General features: G+C 51.7%; 1 protein-coding gene across 4 annotated transcripts in view; it reads left to right on the plus strand.

Moving 5' to 3' along the window:
* The first annotated feature begins 972 nt into the window (after positions 1-972).
* ACTN4 (actinin alpha 4) overlaps positions 973-17,608 on the plus strand; it is a 71,123-nt gene continuing 54,487 nt past the window's right edge. For 2 of the 4 annotated variants that reach the window (XM_047793583.1, XM_047793585.1), the window contains exon 1: positions 979-1,230. In XM_047793583.1, coding sequence (XP_047649539.1) covers positions 1,069-1,230 — 162 coding nt within the window. In that variant the 5' untranslated portion in view covers positions 979-1,068. Of the gene's footprint in view, positions 1,231-17,608 lie in introns of all 4 variants that reach the window. The other 2 variants (XM_047793584.1, XM_047793588.1) reach the window with 2 other exon arrangements.

Raw genomic sequence — 17,608 nt, forward strand, 5'->3', positions numbered from 1 at the left:
TGTCCATTTCGTGAATTCTTCAAGAGTTTGTTTAAATGTCCCCCTTGTTCATAAAGCCAACTCTGCCAGTTCCCGTTGTGGCTCAGCAGGGCGTAAATCCAAATTCACTGGTATCCATGAGGATGCAGGTTCCATCCCTGGTTTCCCTCAGAGGGTTAAGGATCGTGGGTTGCTATGGCTGTTGCATAAGCTGGCAGGTGTAGCTCTGATTTGATTCCTAGCTCAGGAACTTCTATATGCCACAGGTGTGGCCCTGAAAAGCAAAGGCAAAAAATAAAAAAATAAATGAAGTCAATCCTGACTACTTCATTTCCATTCTAATTCTGCTTGATTTTTCTTCATAGCACATATCCCCTTGGAATATATACCTACGCTATGTACTTTTTTTCCCCCCGCATCTGTGGCATGTGGAAATTCCTGGGCAAGGGATGGAAAATGAGCCACAGCGGGGGCCTATGCCCCACCTGGGGCAACGCTGGATTCTTAACTCGCTGCACCACAGCAGCAACTCCAACACACTGTTTCCTAAAATTGTGTTTTTTTCCTTTCACTAGACGGTTGTTTCATGAGGGCAGACAGTTTTGTCTATCTTATTTAGTGTCGATGCGTAAAACATGGTCTGACACATAGTAGGCGCTTAATATTTGTTGAATTTCTGGCGCCGAAAGGGAATACACTCCATGCCAGAGACCAACGGCCAGACCCGCCGGCCGAATCCTTCGCTCTCTGGGCCCGCCCACATGTAGAGGCCGCGCGCGCGCGCGCGCGCGCGAGGGGGGGGGGGACGAAGCTCGTCCACGAGCCGAAGGGCGGCGGGGAAGTGGACTCTGCGCAGGCTCCGAGCTTCCCGAGGCGGGGTCTTAGGGCCTTTCTCGTTAGGAAGCGCGCGCGCGCGCGGGAGGGCGGCGGCGGCGGCGGAGGCGAGGTGCGCAAGCGCAGCGGGCAGTGCGCAGGCGCTAGCGCAGGGCGGGCTGAAGCAGCTGAAGAAGCGGCGGCGGCGGCGGCGGAGGCTCGGGCAGAGGGGCGGGAGCAGAGGCGGGAGCGGACGGGCTCGGGAGAGGCGGCGGAATGGTGGACTACCACGCGGCGAACCAGTCGTACCAGTACGGCCCCAGCAGCGGGAGCAATGGCGCCGGCGGCGGCGGTAGCATGGGCGACTACATGGCCCAGGAGGACGACTGGGACCGGGACCTGCTGCTGGACCCGGCCTGGGAGAAGCAGCAGCGCAAGGTGCGCGGCCCGCGGGCCGGACGGGCTGGAGGGGGGCTTCTGAGGGAGGCTGGGCGCCGGGAAGGGGTTGGGAGTCCTGAGACGGGAGTGGAGGGTCTGTGATGAGAACCGGGCGTCGTGAGAAGGAATCGGTGGATCTGGGAAGGTGTTTGGGGTCCTGAAAAGGAGTTGCAGAACTTGAGCAAGGAATTGGGAGTCTGAAAAAATCATTGGCGGCCGAGGAGAGAATATGGAAATCTAAAACATGGAATCAGGGAGTCTGTGAAGGAATTAGGCGGGTCGAGGTTGGGAATTGGAGGAAACCAGCGAGATGATTGGAAATTCTAAAATGGAATTGGGTCTGAGGCGGGATCGAAGGCTCGGGTTGGATTGGGGTTGCTGAGAGAGGAACGGGGGTCTGGAATTTGGGGGTCGGGGCAGTCTGAGGAGGAGCTCGAGTGTGCAGGGGGTTGTTTGGCTCGCAGAGTCCTCTGAAGAGGATAGGATTGTGGGAGCCCCAGGCTGGGGAACTTCTAAAGGGGGTGAAGATTCTGGAAGTCTGAAGATGGGGTTGGGGGGTGCTCAGGAGGGGATTGTGGAGTGGGAAGGGTGGTGGGAGGACAGGGGAGATGAAAGCAGAGGGGCTAAGGAAAGAAGTGGCTGTGAAAAGACCCGGGGCTTAGGATGTGGGGATGGGGAGGGTGGCGAATGAGGTCTGGGACGGGGGTCCCAAGGGACCCGTGAATGAGAAGTCTTGCAGGGGGCGAGATTTACTGGGGGTGCCCCGTTTTAAGGGGAAGAGGAGAAGACTGGACAAGAGAAGGCATGAAAGGAATTGATGAGGCTAAAGGCCTCATCGATGAGAGGCCCGAGGGAGATAGGGAGAGTATTTGGAGCGTTTTGAGGAGGGGAGCCGAAGAATTGCTGGAACGTCCACAAAGGCTCCGCCGAGGATTGGCGGTGCCTGAGGCCAAGTAAGGTAGCCTGGAAAAGGTGAGGATGGAGGGAGGGAAGGAGCAGAATGGTGGAGAGTGGGAGGGAGGTTGGCGGGGTAATGAAAGTCTCATTAGGAAGGGAGTGTGTGATGGATAGACTGAGAGAGGAATTTGGGGGTGGGGGCGTCTGGAGATGCCGTCCGGGGACCGGAGAGTGTATGTGTGTCCTGAAGGGAGAATGCGTTGTCTGGGGAGGAAGAGGTGAGAGTAGCTGCAAGAATTGTGTCCCGTGGGGGTGGGGGTGGGGGGGGCAAAGAGCTCTTTCTAAAGCAGGGTCTGTTTTCAGGTGGCATGTTGGGGTGTGGAAGCAATTTAGGGGAGACCCACAGAAAAGGAAAGGGAGATCAAAAGGAGTGGGAGGCCCAGAGAAGGTAGCTTGTGTGTGTGTGTGTGTGTGTGTAAAATCTCAGGTGGTTGAGAGCAGGGAGCCTGATGGAAGAGAGGGTTTGAGTGTGTGCAGGAAGAACTAAAGAAAGGAGGGTGTTGAGTAGGTGGGTGTGTTGGGAGGGGGTGTTTAAAGTGTCGTGTGTGCAGAGGGTGGGAGGTACTTGCAGTTAGGTTCTGGAGATCCGAATTTTCCTTCCAGATTTGTTACCAACTCTGTGGCCTTGGGCAAGACCCTTGGTCTCAGTGCAGTTCTGTCACCTGCGAAATGAGGCGGGGTCGAAGGGGTTCCTTCTGCGACTCTAGGAAGAGAGATGTGTATGGTGTGGGACTTGAGGGTGGCTTTGGTGGAGCTTTCTCAGGAGCGTGGGGGCGGACTCAAAGCAAGGGGTGCGAGTGGTGAGTGTGGCTGGAAGCCTCTTGAGGGTATGAGTTGGTGCTTTGGGGGCTCCCAGCAGGCAGCCCAGACTGGAGGGGAAAGGGTGAAAAGAGCAGCTGTTCCGGGCAGCCCGGGGTGGGGCCTGGCATAACCTTGGGTAAATTACCAACCTCTGCTTGAATTTCCTCCTCTGTAGTTGGGGGGTGGTGGGTTGGCTGTGGCGTCCTTATCTGTTGCCCCACCTACCTCTGGGTGGGCAGATGGAGATAATCTGACATAAAAATGCTTTTTGAGGGGAGAGCCCTAGTCTGCAGACTCAGCAGTGTGTTGCCGGAGGCAGTGCTGGGTTGGAAAAGGTTAAGAGTTGCCAGGAGACTTGGAAAGTTGGGAGGGGAGCCTGCGGCTACCGGGTTGTTTGTGAGGTCTGGGCTCTGCCTTCTCCAGCTGCACGTGCTTGGGGAGAAGGAGCCTCAGAACCTTTTACTCAGGTGGTGGGAGTGGGCACCTGCCTTTCCCCTCCCTTCCTGTCTCTACCACTCCCAAGGGTGCTCCCTTTGCTAGCTCACTTCCACTCCTTTTGGGAGTTGTTAGGGTGTGTGCTTCTTCGTGCCCATAGTCTCCCTTGCACGCTGGGCGAGGCTGGGGCACCCACCATTCCGGCCTGGGCAGGAACCAGGACTCACCGGAACCCCTAGGCCTCGCTGCTGTGTGTCAGCTCCCTTCCTCAAGCACTGGGCAAGGTTGAGGGAAAGGGTAGCTCACAGCCCCTCTGATACCAGCTGCTTTAGATTCTGAGTCTGGCGTGTCCTGCTTCATACGTCTGGGTATTTACACACAGCTGTACTTTGGGGGGGGGGGATGTCGCTTCACTGCTGTGCACCCACCTATGATGGGGTAGGAAGCCTTTTGAAGCGGGAGAAGGGGTAATGGAAAGAAGTATATACACACGTTTGTGCTGTTCTTTTCCTTCTAAGAGGAACCCTCCACCCCTCCCCCGGACTGGATTTTTCTGAGCTGCAACGTCACCCATTGCCCTTCTTGTCTCTCCAAGGCTGAGCCACTGTCACAGGGAGAGTGGCAGTCCTATGACTGTTCTTTGCACACTCTCATTCTCTAAAAAAATGTGTAGGCCTTTAAAGCAAGTAGAATCGAATTCTTCTAGGAATCAGGCAAGGTTTAGCCCAAGTCAGAGGGTGTATGTGGTTCCTGGTGGTTCTCACTTCTACCTTCAGCTCTTCTAGGGTCGCCTTCTAGGGACCCTTGTAAGGGAGGCATTGCCTGATAAGTAGGTTATGCAACACTTCTGATATGGGAAGCCTCCAAGTGTTGTGGGGGGTGGGGGGAGGGACCGGCCTGGCCTCAGGGGCAAATTCCTGAGCAATCATAGCTCTGGGCCATAGTTCCCTCTCCCGGTTTCTGAAAGGGGTCTGGGTAGCCTTGCCGCTCTCCCTGCCCTCCTGGACAGGTGAGGTCATTTGACAGCTGCTCCAGAACTTTGTCACAGCAAGAGGAATTGCCCCCTTTTGCTAGGCTTGTAAGCTTGTTTGTTCACTGAAACATCACTGCTTTCAGGACCTCACTGTTCAGACCCTGACCTTTGGCTGGAGCTCTGTTAGGTTTGAGTTAATTATTTGAAAGTTCTGATGATGTTTTGTTTTTTCTCCAAGTAGGGTTTTTTTTTTCTTTTTCTCTTTCTTTCTTTTCTTTTCTTTTTTTTTTAAGGCTGATGATAGAGGCCTCAAAGTAGCCATCTGTTATTTTGTTCCATTACTCTAATTGCTTGCCTCTTAGGATTTGGCTAAGACTAGCAGATCCTTAGCAGGTTTTTTTCTTTTCTTTTCTTTTTTTTGCTTTTTGGGGCCACACCCGAGGCACATGGAAGTTCCCAGGCTAGGGGTCAAGTTGGAGCTGCAGCTGCCGGCCTACATCACAGCTCATGGCAACACCAGATCCTGAACCCACTGAGTGAGGCCAGGGATCAAACCCACATCCTCATGGGTACAGATGAGCCACAACAGAACTCCCCTTAGCCTTTGTAAAAGCTGAAAAAGTTACTTACCAAAAACAAACACCCCCCCCCCACACACACACATACACAACCCAAGTTCAATTGTTACCTTGTATTAAAGACTGTGAACACGTCAGGGGGTGGGTATCCTATTAGGCTTCCTGGAAAGAGGGGTGGGTAGGGGAAGCTACCTAGCTGCTCACCTCTGTCCTGCCCACCCCCATCCCTTGTGTTTTCAGAACATGGCTTTTCTGCTGCCTGCAGAAGAGGTGACGTGTGGGAGGACAGCCTGGGAGTACCGGGTCCCTTGGGGCCACTGGCGCTCATTCAGCTCAGAGTTGCAATCCAGTTGGTGCCATGGAGTGGCACCTGCTGTTTCATCTGATCCTATGTGCTCCAGGTCGTGGGCCCAGGATTGCCCTCTGCCTTTTGGAACATGCTCCCTAAGACCAGCGAGGAGGCTGCTTTGTCGGAGGGAGCTGACTCACTCTCCGGTTGGACCTGGTGCTAAATGGCTTCATTGAAGGGCATTCGACTGCCTGGGCTAGAGTGGGCTGCCTTGTGGGAAAAGTTTGGTGAAAGTATTAGGGGAAAACTACCCTGGGAATGAGGGTGGGGCTCTTATACCCAGGCGCTGCTGGTGCTCTTCAGCGGAGATGCAGTCCCAGAGTTCAGTTCAAATGTAGGCTTCCCCTCTTAAAATGTCTTAGAGCAGGGACAAGTCTGGATTCCAGTCTTAAGCCTTTGGGGCAGGGCGTTCTGCCGTTTAAACGCGTAGCTCTGGTCCTGGCCGACTTTGGCCAGACAGGGCCCTTTTACAGAGTTAACTGAGTGAGTAGTACACGTTCTCTGGCAGCGCTCTCTAGCAGATGATAGCAAAGAGAGTGGAGCCAAAAAGGAATTGATTTGGGAAGGCTCAAGGAATTTCTGAGACCGTTGAGATGAACACTTCAGGCATTTGCCATATTGATTTATAATGTGCTGGGAATTGTACAAGCCTTTGACCAGATCTTAGGGTTTTTTTTTTTTTTTTTTTTTAGGGTTCTCATTTATTTTGGTGGCCGGAGGGGGAGAGGGAACAGGCAAAAATAATTAAGGAACAGCTGTTGCTCTGGTATCCCTTGCTCATTCAAGTTTTCGGAATGGCTGAACTGTCAACATGTTTATCCTTCCCTGGCGTTTAGTATATTCTAGACCAGAGGTTCCCCCAGCTCTATCCTCATTTCCTTCTCTTAGTGATTGTCATCAGTCATGGTCACTTTCCTTCCATGGCCTTTATTTGCCTTTTTTTTTTTTTTAATATATTTAGTTTACAGAATAACCAAAGCACGTCACATTACCTTCTTTTAAGTCTCCCTTTCCCCGTTTTCTTTTTTCATGGAAATAGGAGGCAGGTGATAGCAAGTGAGTTATTCAGTGGCAGTGGAAACTGAAACACTGACCTAGTAAAGGTGGCGGAAGCTTCTCCTTGAGCAGCTGCAAGTCCTGTCACCCAGAGAGGTTTGAAAGACTTCTTTATGTTTTGGGGAGTTGGAGAACTCAGGATCCCTCTCCTATAGGATGAGGTTAGACTTTGAAACATCAAAGCCTCACCGGCAGTCATAAGGAAACTTAGTTTTACAGTGTTGCCTGTCTAGACACCCGGAATTTGTTATAAAGTGTCTGGAAGTGGCACAAGTAACACTTGCTTTTCTTCAGGAAGGTTTATGAGTTACATTTTAGTCAGTAACCCAGGTATCAGGGAGGGTAAGGTTCATTGAGTCAAGAGAAACAGAATTACTTAAAATCCCAGCATCTGTGTAAAGAGTGATCTTATTGGGAGGAAAAATGAACCAAGAGACTGGGAGGAGAAGGATCCCGCCTCCTCCAGAAAGTGAAATCTCTGCGTACGTTTAACTGGCAAGAGGGTCCTTACATCGGTGTTTCGGAAATTTTGTCCAAGCAGCCGTCTCCCTGGGATTATAAAAATCCCGGAGACGTTTGTCTTGGTGTTGTGCCTTTTTTGGTTGTGTTGTTCTTTCATGTCCTCCTCCCTCCCCTTTCTGTCATAAACAACGGATGCATTAACTTGGAATGTCCATGGAAAGTCTTTAAAAGCTGGTTGGTATAACTTGGTTGCCTTCTCTTGAGTCTGAGCAGCAGTTACTCCAGAAGAGGACAGTGGCCTTTTTCTTAGATGTAGTTTACTGAAGTGGAATCTAAAAGCAAGTGGATTGAGCTTACGTGGGATATGGCACTTGCCACCTGTTTCTCCGCTGGCTCCTGCCTTCCTGGAACGGGATGAGCTCCATCTCCCCAAGAGTGAGAGACCATTGGGACCATTCTGTGTGTCCAGAAGGGACAGTGGTTCCCTCGCCAGAGCAGCCCTCCTCACCCCTACTCCGAGCTTGTCTCCGTAACTCCTGAGCTTCAGTCACTTGTGATTTTTCCTCACCCACTTTTGCTTCATCATACTCTTTTAAGTCAGTTTGCCTATTTTTTTTTGGGGGGGAGCTCTTTAGGGCTGCACCCGAGGCACGTGGAAGTTGGGGGGCTAGGGGTTGAATCAGCTGCAGCTGCCAGCCTACACCACAGCCACACTGGATCCAAGCCGCATCTGCAACATACACCGCAGCTCTCAGCAACGCTGAATCCTTTAACTCACTGAGCGAAAAGCCAGGGATCAAACCCACATCCTCATGGATACTAGTTGGGTTCCTAACCTGCTGAGCCACAACAGGAACTTCATCAGTTTGCCTTTTTAAACTTAAGTTTTAAAGGGAAAATTTGTATGAGTGCTGCAAATGGAAAACCCAGCTTCCCTGGCCATAAATGGAAGGAAATTGCAAAAGTAAACAGGCTGAAAACAAAACAATGCTGTTAAGTTCTCCCTAGATCCTATTCCTGCTGAAGGCTCTGGACCTTTGTTAAAAAGAGATCAGCAAGCCTGCGTGAGGTGCTAACAACCCAGTTCCTAAACTGAGGCTTTCTCTTTGAAGTGATCAGAGAGAATCAAAGGGAATACCTTTCTGTCGGTCAAGGTTTAATGGAGAATGTGGGTAACTCTTACAGTCGCCCATGTGCATCCCACACCTGGAAAAAGCCTTATCTCACTTGACCCTGGAAACATTCCACGGATGGCAGGGCAGTGACTTATCCAGGAACACACAGCCTGTCCTGCTTGCCCGGTGTCCCTACTGCCCTTGAATGTGTCGCTCTTGATCAGATGACCGTGGGTTTATCTTTGCGTTCAAACGTTAGTGGTTCTTGGTTGGTCGGTTTGTTTTTTCCTGTCTTTTTAGGGCCACACCTGCAGCATAAGGAGGTTCCCAGGCTAGGGGTGAAATTGGAGCTGTAGCTGCCGGCCTACGCCACAGCCACAGCAACACCAGATCCTTAGCCCACTGAGCAAGGCCAGAGATCGAACTGGCGTCCTCATGGATACTAGTCAGATTCGTTTCCACTGAGCCATGGAGAAACTCCAGTTTTGTTTTTTAAGAAACCAAGGCCACATTGTAAATGCAAGAACTGTGGATTTAGCCTCCCCTCCTCACAGTGCTTTTTCTTTTTACGCCTCTAGCTTTCTTACACATGGATGCTTAATGTTTGGCTACTCCCATGACTAAGCCACACTGCTACCCCACCTGGGCATTTGCATCCTGGATTCTGCAAGAAAAGCAGTGCCCCTCCCCCTGCCCCTGCCCCCATCAAGCTAAGAAACGCCGATTTAAATGCTCTTCTTCCAAACATCAGAGCAGAACATATTCTTTGTCTTCCCGTGGAACTGCCGACATGGGGCAGAAGTAGTTGGAAGTGGCGGTTACTACTTCACAGATCACAATGAAGTCATCTCGGGAAATATCTGTTGACAGTGTTGAAATGATTGAATGGGATGCTAGAACACCAGCAATACAATAGCATTTGTGTCTTCAGCTTTGGGCAGGAATAAAGAGGACATTGTGGTTTGTTTTATGCTTTTTAAAGTCCCCCCCCCAACAAAGGTGTGGGGCTGAGTGATGTCTGTCACTGGCTTTCTAGTGGGTTTTTCTTTTCATCTTTTTCCCCGTCCCTGACGGCTGTTGAGAGGGGGTGGAAGCCACAGCCTAGGTGTGCCGGGAGGCAGTGCGGAAGGCAGGCAGTCCGCCCTCCTTCCTCCTTCCCTCCACATGTGAAGGGAGCACATTTGGTTCTTTCATCTCCAAAGAGCTCAAGATAAGGAGTTTCCATATCTTACCTTCTGACCACTAATGGCTCTGTTTCCACCTCCAAGAATACCTTAATTAGGGGGCGTTCCCGTCATGGCTCAGTGGTTAACAAATCCAACTAGGAACCATGAGGCTGTGGGTTCGAGCCCTGGCCTCATTCAGGGGGTTAAGGATCCGGCATTGCCATGAGCTGTGGTGTAGGTCGCAGATTCGGCTTGGATCCCGTGTTGTTGTGGCTCTGGTGTAGGCCAGTGGTTACAGCTCCAATGAGACCCCTAGCCTGGGAACCTTCATATGCCGTGGGCGCGGCCCTAGGAAAGTCAAAACGACCAAAAAAAAAAAAAAAAACCTGATTAGTTAGCAGCCCTCCAGGATGGGGCATAGCAGGAAGTCAAATCAGTGGCGTTTCTTTTTTCCCTTTCTTTCTTTCTTTCTTTCTTCTTTCTTTCTTTCTTTCTTTCTTTCTTTCTTTAAAAACATGCCTTCTGCTTCATTTTGATGGCAGAGAAGGCCAATCTGAGTCTAGGGAAAACATCACAGGAGGAAGCTGAGCAGTGACTCAACACCCAGACACGATAGGAGGTTGAGTGAGTAGGGGGGTGTCATGCCAGGAGGGCTCGTGGGTCTCCAGCTTACGTTATTGCTTCCTTGACCAAGTGCCACTAGCAGTGCTGGAAGCCGTCTGCACGTGTGTTAACCATTAGTGCTCTGTGATCTATCGCTGTGGAAACCTGGCTGCCTACCGTTTTGGGAGTGTGCCTATGTACTAGGGCAGCACTGATGGTGGGACGTTGGGCTGCTGGGCAGGAATATGCTGCTGCCAATCAGTCTCACTTTCGTGGTGGCCCTGCCGGGTAGGGGCCTCTGTTCTCTGGCGCAGGAGTTGGACCAGTCTGTTTTATCGATGAGGGGGTGTGTATTTGCGCATGAGAGAGGGAGAAGAAAAAGAGTACACCATGAAAGCCGCCGTTGGCTTTGTGGCTGGGATGTGTGCTTTTTCTCTAGGCATTTAGATTTGGAATCTCAGCTATGTGACTTCTTAATAGCAGGGCAAAATGCGCTTGCATCTTTTGCCTGCTTTCGCAAACACTGAAAAGTTTAAAAGAACTCTAAAGTTTCCGGCAAATCCCAAGCATAGTTCATTCCGTGATAGCATCCCCCTCTCCCCCCACCCCATGATAACATTTTTTTTAGAAAATCCACATCCTTCCGACCCCAACTCTGACAGTAAATAAATTTTTTTCTCCCTATCACTACCCCTTCTCCCCCCTTCCCTTCTCTTTAAGGAAATGAATATCTTTATGTAAAACTTTGTGTCTGATGAAAATATTAAACACTTCTGTGGCTGTTGCTGGCATGGATTGTTTGGAAGAGTCAGGTTTTGTTTTTTTTTTTATAGGCTGGTATGATTTTCCACTTCTGTCCTATGAAATAAACTCCATTTCAAAATTCAAAATGTCTGAAAGCAGCCAGCTTGTTAGGCTAGTTCAAGGGCAATCTGATGAATCAACCCTTCTTTACAGGCTGTCTGCTAACCAGTCCTGGAAGGTATCCAGACGGTAAACATCACTAGGATTGTCAGGCAGGTGTGTGTGTGTGTGTGTGTGTGTTGGGGGTGGCGGGGGGGGGGGGGGTCATATGAGCTCCACTGCCAAGTCTGATAGGATTTGACTGTCTGTGAAACAGGTCTGTATTAAGATGTTTTTTTCAGAGACGTCAGGCCGGTAGTCGCCACACTGTGTCTACTGGTAGAGCGAGAGGAAGTCCCTAGACCAGTTGGGGTGAGGGAATCGTAACCATTTTGGGAAATGCATTTTCCCTTTCCTTTTGTAACTTTCATTAACTCACTGACTCACTGACTCTGGGACAACCCACGGAAGAGAATTCAATCCACTGAGGGCAGTGAACCATTGTAGGGATGATTGGCTGATGGATCGAGGCCCACGGCTGTGAAAGGGCAGGGAGTGGCACTCAGCTCCTGCCCGCTGCACAGAAACACCCCAGAGATTCAAAGGGAACAAGTTTTGATCATTCAAAAAAGAAGACTCATGGTGGACTGAGTTCTCTTTGCTGCTACCTTAGGCATGAGAAAGTTCTGGGCCTCTTTAATAAACAACCACAAAGCAGGCCTTGCCAAATACAGCCTGCTCCGGGGCCACCGGGTTAGCTTAGGAGACAACTTTCTTGCCTAAAAATAAGTGTATGTTCCTATCGAACATTCCAAGCATAGTTTAAACATGAGACTTCTGAGTAGCAGTTCAGGCCTTGTGGGTTCAGTCCTGTCGGAGTGTGGGCAGTTGAGGGTCTTTGGGGAGCCTGGCTCCCCACTTAGGGATTGGCCAGTAGCCACCAAGGAAATCAGATGACCAAATGCAAACCATCTTCCAGCTCATTTCTTTATGGTCATGATCTACTCACAGGCTGGTGGGGGAGACAGAGAGCCAGCCTGTAACTAAAACAAGGTAATTTCAGATGAGATTTTGTGCTATGAATTAAATAATAGCGTGCATATGACTGACTCTGTGCTAAACACTATTTTAAGAGCTTTACATGGACTGACTCGTAATCCTGTGAGGTGGATGTTATTACCTTTACAGGACAGGGGCAGAAATGGGTCCTTTGAAGTTTAAGCTACTTGCCCAAGTTGACAGTGCCAGGCTTAGAACCCAGGAGGCCTGGCTTTCAAGCGTGCGCCCTGGTGTCTGCATTACACTACAGTCTGGTGGTTGGGAATGGCCTGGGGAGAGGTCGCGGTGGCGGGGGAGGGGGAGGGCAGGTCAGGCAGTGTCAATCAAGAGGAAGCTCTCTGAGGACGTGGCATTTAGGGAAGACATTTCTCATCCCTAGGGACTGAGAAAGGGGACCGGGAGAGCACGAGGGGAAGGCTGTTCCGAGCAGAGGGAACGAACGTGTGGAGGCTCTGAGGAGCAGTAACGGTCGGAGCAGGGCTTGTAGAAAAGATGGGCGCTGCCAGATCTCTTTGAGCTTTGCTGTGGGAAGTGGTGATGAGGCCCGGAGTCTCCCAATTCAGCCCTTCTTAGAGTCCAGTAGGCCAGGAACCTCATGCTTCCAGAACTCTGGTCATGCAACCCTTTCCCCTCGGGTGCCCTGGATAGGCCAAACCAGAACTGACTTCTAAAGTGGGAACCCCAGGACCGTAGAACATTAAACCAAACAAAAGCTTCAGTTACTCCTGTGATCCCTGCTGCAGTAGACACCTGTGTTTGATTAAAGCCTTGGTGACTTTTGAATCTGGAGTTTTATGGCCCTGTGTACTCATATGGCTTTGTAGTGTCTCCCTTAGAGAGCTAAACCCTTACCCCATGGACCGAGTCCAGCTCCCTTCAGTCCCATCAAGAGGCCGCTTGATGTACAAAGCATCTTTGGTAAAATGTTGTGTCTCACTCTTTGAAGTGGGAAGCCAGGAGTCTGATTTGTAAAACCAGCTCTTCTAGGTCTTCCCTTTCTCTGTAATCTCTCTTCCATTCCCTCAGTATTTCCCCCTCGTTTCCCTTGGTCAGGTGGGTCTGTGGCTCGGGTGGTTCCCATTCAGAGAGACAGACATGCAGACAGATTCATTCTGAGGCTTTCAGTTCTCTGTCCCCCACTGGAAGCCACTCCAGGAACACGGTAGCTTTCATTTGTCCCGTGGCTCCCCACGGAAGGCACACCTTGTCCAACTAGTTGTGTGGCTTTTACCCAGGGTGGGAGGACCAGTGACAGAGCTCGGGGCTGCCGATGGATACTCCTGACCCTGTGCACATGGCAGCCGGCAAGAAGCTAACGAAGCTCCCGGATTATCAAGTGTCCGTTGTGAACGCGAGCTGCGGTTCTCTCCGCCCTGCCCTAGATGCAGTTCAGCAGCAGAAATCATCCCTTCTGACAGAATATAAAGGAGCCAATGAGTATGAAGCTGGCCTGTAAGGGCACAGCCAGCCCACCTTGAGCTGGAGAGAAGGTGGTGAGGTTTCCATTTTCCTGGCAGCGTACCCATGTGAACTTGTTAAATCTTTTAAGTAGCTGTAGAGGAGGGGAGCTGTGTGTGTGTTTATCCTCATCCCCTTAAGTGCAAAACTAAAACCTCTCCCTTTATAAAACTAATTCAGAGTGGGAAGAAAGGCTATGGCGAATGGAAAATGTGTCCGATTATACTGAGCCCTGCCCCACGTTTGGGATACAGCTGTAAGTTTCCGTGGTGGGTGGCTTATTATGCATTTATGCTTAGCTGAACCTGCTCCAAGCTGTTCCTGTGGATAGAAAAGGCTTTCTCGGGGGGGAAGCTGTCTCTTTCCATCCAACTGTAGAGACGTGGAAGGTCTCTTGAACGACTTAAGCAGTCATCTCTGGGGTAGCAGAATTAGGGGCCGCTGACCAAAGAGGTCTCCTTTTTATAGGCAACCAGCATCTCGTGTAACATGATGTAACCCAGCGCTCAGGTAGAAACATGACTGCCAGGGCTAGACGACAGCCCCCGCTGGGCCCCTGTGCCCGGCAGAGCTCTGCATCAAGCCTTTGGGGGTATGAGAGAAACCGGAGACCCAGCCCGTGCTCTCGAGGAGCTGGCGGGGGAGCTGGGGAGAGGGCAGAGCCACCTGAGACCTCAGGAGGACACTAAGGGGCACATGGACAAGCCCACAGCGCTCTAGCCGTGTCCCGGGAGAGGAAAGGGGTGAATGAGGGCAGGTGGGGTCAGTCATGGAAACTTTCCTGAAGGAGGTGAGTGTGGCTGCGGGCAGCTTTCCGGGGGCAGGTGTGGTCTGAGTGGCGTTCCTTCCCTGCCGCCCCTCTCGAGCCGCCCTCCCGGTTCCTTTGGGGAGTTTCCCATTTGAGGCACCGCTTTCTTAGCCATGCTTTGGAACCTCTGAAGAGCAGGGCCCCAGGGCTCTGAATCCGGATCCATTCGCAGGTCCTGTCACTTTCGCAGGGGCCGGCCAGACCCCTCCCCAGGTGGGCGACTGCTCCAACTAATCCTTTTGAAGCCTTTGCTTTCATCTTGCAGATGGGCCCTTCAGAATAAGCACAGGTTTCAGAAAAAGAGGAGCAGAGAGAGAGAGATGCCCTTCTTATGTGCCAGGGTTTCCTCAAGCCTTGTGCCTTATAGCCCCTCCTGGTGTGTGATGCTTGCCCCTGCGCCAGATGACACTCAGAGCTGGGAATGGCGCTTCCGGGTTGAGGTCATGGAAATGAATGGGGTGGACTCCAGGCAGGCTGGCTGGGTGGTGTGCCACAGTAAACGCGCTAGCCCTGGAATGAGGGTAGCCTCCGAGTGCTCTGCCTTGAGAGTTTATTCTTGCCTGCCAAGCTCAGCTTCCAGGTGCTATTCTTTTCTTTAAATAAATGCCTTAGAGCTGGCTTGTGGAACTTGAGAGTTCCCATCCCAGGAAATGCTCAAGTGTGTTTAAACACACACACACACACACACACACACACACACACACACACACACACACACACACCTCATTCAGATGCTCATGGCCAAATGTGTGACTCAGATACTGCAACGTCCTTGGTAGGCTTTCCCAAAGCTGACATACTTGAGTTACACTCTGGCCCCACTGTGAGATAAGGCTGGGGTAGTAGCCGGTCCACACCCCTTTCTTTGTGGTTTCAGGTTGGGCTTTTTCTCCCTTTCAGATGATGCTCGAGAGCCGTGACATAGCACAGCTCATGCAAGTAGAATCTGGCCTCCATCTCTTAGACTCCCTGGGATCAGTAGCTTTGCAGGGGAAGGAATTGGTGGGGTTGGCGAGGGTGGCAAGTGTCGTCTGGAATGAGTTGATCTCTGTAGTTTGGGCTCTGAAGCACTGCTTGTGCCGTTAGGGAGTGAGAGCTGCAGGATGTTAGCACAGCCAATTTCCGTTTCCTTTTCCAGCTTGTTATGGCTTCCAGACAGGGTCTGCCTTGATCCTGAGAGGTGCCTCTGCCCACTTTTGAAAAGCAGAGATGTGAGGGAGGTGGACATTCTTCCAGGAGAGAACCGGGGCTCGTTAGTCTTAGTTGGAGAATACATGGCTCAGCCCACACTTTGGGAGAGGTTTCTAGGGGAGACATAGCAGAAGATCCGGGGTCTGAAAGTTTGTTGCATGAGCCCAGGCCCTGGGGGGAGATGGTCAGCCGGTGGGTTAGCTGATAGCACCCAGCCTACCCACCAGACGATCGGGGGTGGCTCAGATGTCACTGGGATCCAGGCTGTCTCCTGGCTCAAGCAGCTGCAACCCGGGAGGGGGTGTTGAGAGCTCTGAGGCGCCTGTGGAAGGGTGCTTCTGGCACTGCGCCCCCCAAGTCTGCACACTTGGTTTTGGCAGCAGAACCAGGAGGTAGTGAATGTGAGGTGTGGGGTGGGAAGAGGGTCAGAGCACAGCCTTTAGAGGGAGACTGAACTGAGTTCCCCACCCATCCCCTCCACCTACTGGCTGCACGACCCTGGGCGAGTGACAGGGGCTAAGCCTCAGGGTCCACCTTTGAGCTGGGTCCTCATCCTACCTCACAGGATGATCCTAAGATTCCGTAAGAGAAGTACTGTGTATGAAGCACTGGCCACAGTGCCCGGCACATGGTCAGTGCTCAGTAAATGTAGTTTCTCAAACTTCTTTCAGCAGGTCACCATCCTGCATCTAGGTGGGGTCTGCTGCTTGCATGTCCTCTTTAAAGGCGTTGAAAGGGCCCGCTGGAATGTGCAGCTCAGTGGAAAAACAAAACATATGCCCCCTTTCCTAAAGTCCTCCCCCACGGAGCTCTGAACCCGAAACCCAGCAGCAGCTTCAAAGCAGCATCCACTGTCAAGTGGCAACTCGAACTTGAGCTGCAAGTCACATAACGAAGCCCTCTCCCCAGCCTCTGGGTCCATCTGGGTCTCATTACTGGGATGTGGCTTCTTGTTTCAAAGTTGTAAGCCCTAAATGTTTGATTGTGTCTAGATGAGCCATAAGCGGTGCCAGCAAGGTTTTTTTGTAACTCAGCCTGTTACCAAGTTTGGGGTCTGCTGAGGGGCTCTTCCCCAGGTCCCCTTCTTTCCCAGTCCCCTTCCCCCCAGAGCAAAAAAGAAAAACATCCTTATCAATTCAAGGTAGAAACAGCCCACAACCTTGACTCAGGCCGCCTACTCTCAGCTGGTAATGATGTAGAAAGAAGAACAGCTTCCTGCTGATAACCCCAGCTGCCCAGAGATGCTGTTAGGTGGGCCCAGAGGTGTGCAGGAGCCTGGGCCCAGCTGCTGGCCCAGGCGGTGGGACCTTCTAAGCTGAGCCCTGCCTCCTTCCCCAGCACTTCTCATGCCTGTGGCTCCATCCTCTTTTCCGCCTTCCTCCTGCCTACCCCCCTTCCCGAGGTCACTTCCTGATGCCATTCCTCAACTTAGCCCCTGTCCCCCCCAAAAGCAATCAAATCCACAACCTAATATGGCAAAAGAATGAGGGGAATGTCCGCCTCCCAGCCTCTCCCATAACAGGGGGAAGGCCTGTAGCAAATTTGGAAAATGTTACAACTGGAGGGAGCACAGCTTAATGGTGGGGGGTGGGGTGGGCAATTTCAGGAGCTGCCCATTGTTGGCGGCAGGCGCGACCCTGAGGGAGCGCCACCAGGTTTGCACTTTCCCAATCAGGCGGTTGACACCCTTCTCACACACACGAGTGCGGGGAAAGTAACAGGCCGAGTCAGCTGCACCTCCACTTGGGATCTGGCACCTGGAGGACCTGAAAGACAAACCTGAGGAGTCCCCTCAGGGACACCTCCCTCCATCGCAACTGGGACTCTGCAAATTCAAACACTTACTGCCTCTGAGATGAGCAGTTTTCCTCCCCTCCACACTGCCAGGGTTAAATTAGCCCTGGCGTTAATTAAAACTTGTCAACACTTAGTGGGCCCCCCTCCCCGAAACCTGTCACCCCTCCTACATCATTATCCCCGGCAAATCCACCCTCTCCTCCTCTGATGTTTCCGTTCTCCACTCTCTCCAGGGAGGAGGTGGAGGGACGAGCCCCTTTCTGCCGGGGAGCCCTGGGGGAGGGGGCTGACTGAGCCAGACCTACTTGTTTCGGAAGGTCAAGCTTAGTAATTAACCCGAATGCTTCGGGGGTGGGGATGAAGAAGAAGGAACCAGGTCTAAGGATGTGCCAGGTCTTTCAAATTGCTAATTATCAGCAGGCATGAGGTCACCCGTAAATATATCTAATTCTGTAGCTGTAATTAAGGTGCTCATTAAAAGTGCAGGGGGTTTGTGTGTGTGTGTGTGTTTTTAAGAGAAAAACACAAAAAGCCTTTGTTTCAACTTGACAGGATGGCTTAGAACAGACGGAGGACTCGAGGCACAGGACTAGTTTCCTGCCTTAAGAGCCCTTACAGGAAATTCACTGCAAACAATATTAGTGACCCTGCCAAAGAGGCAAACCTGGGGTGATGTCATTGTTCAAAGCTGTCACAGCCAAGCCTGGCCCTGGGGGGGAGGGAGGTG

Source organism: Phacochoerus africanus, chromosome 8 (genome assembly GCF_016906955.1).
Source record: "Phacochoerus africanus isolate WHEZ1 chromosome 8, ROS_Pafr_v1, whole genome shotgun sequence".
NCBI classification, from domain to species: Eukaryota; Metazoa; Chordata; class Mammalia; order Artiodactyla; family Suidae; genus Phacochoerus; species Phacochoerus africanus.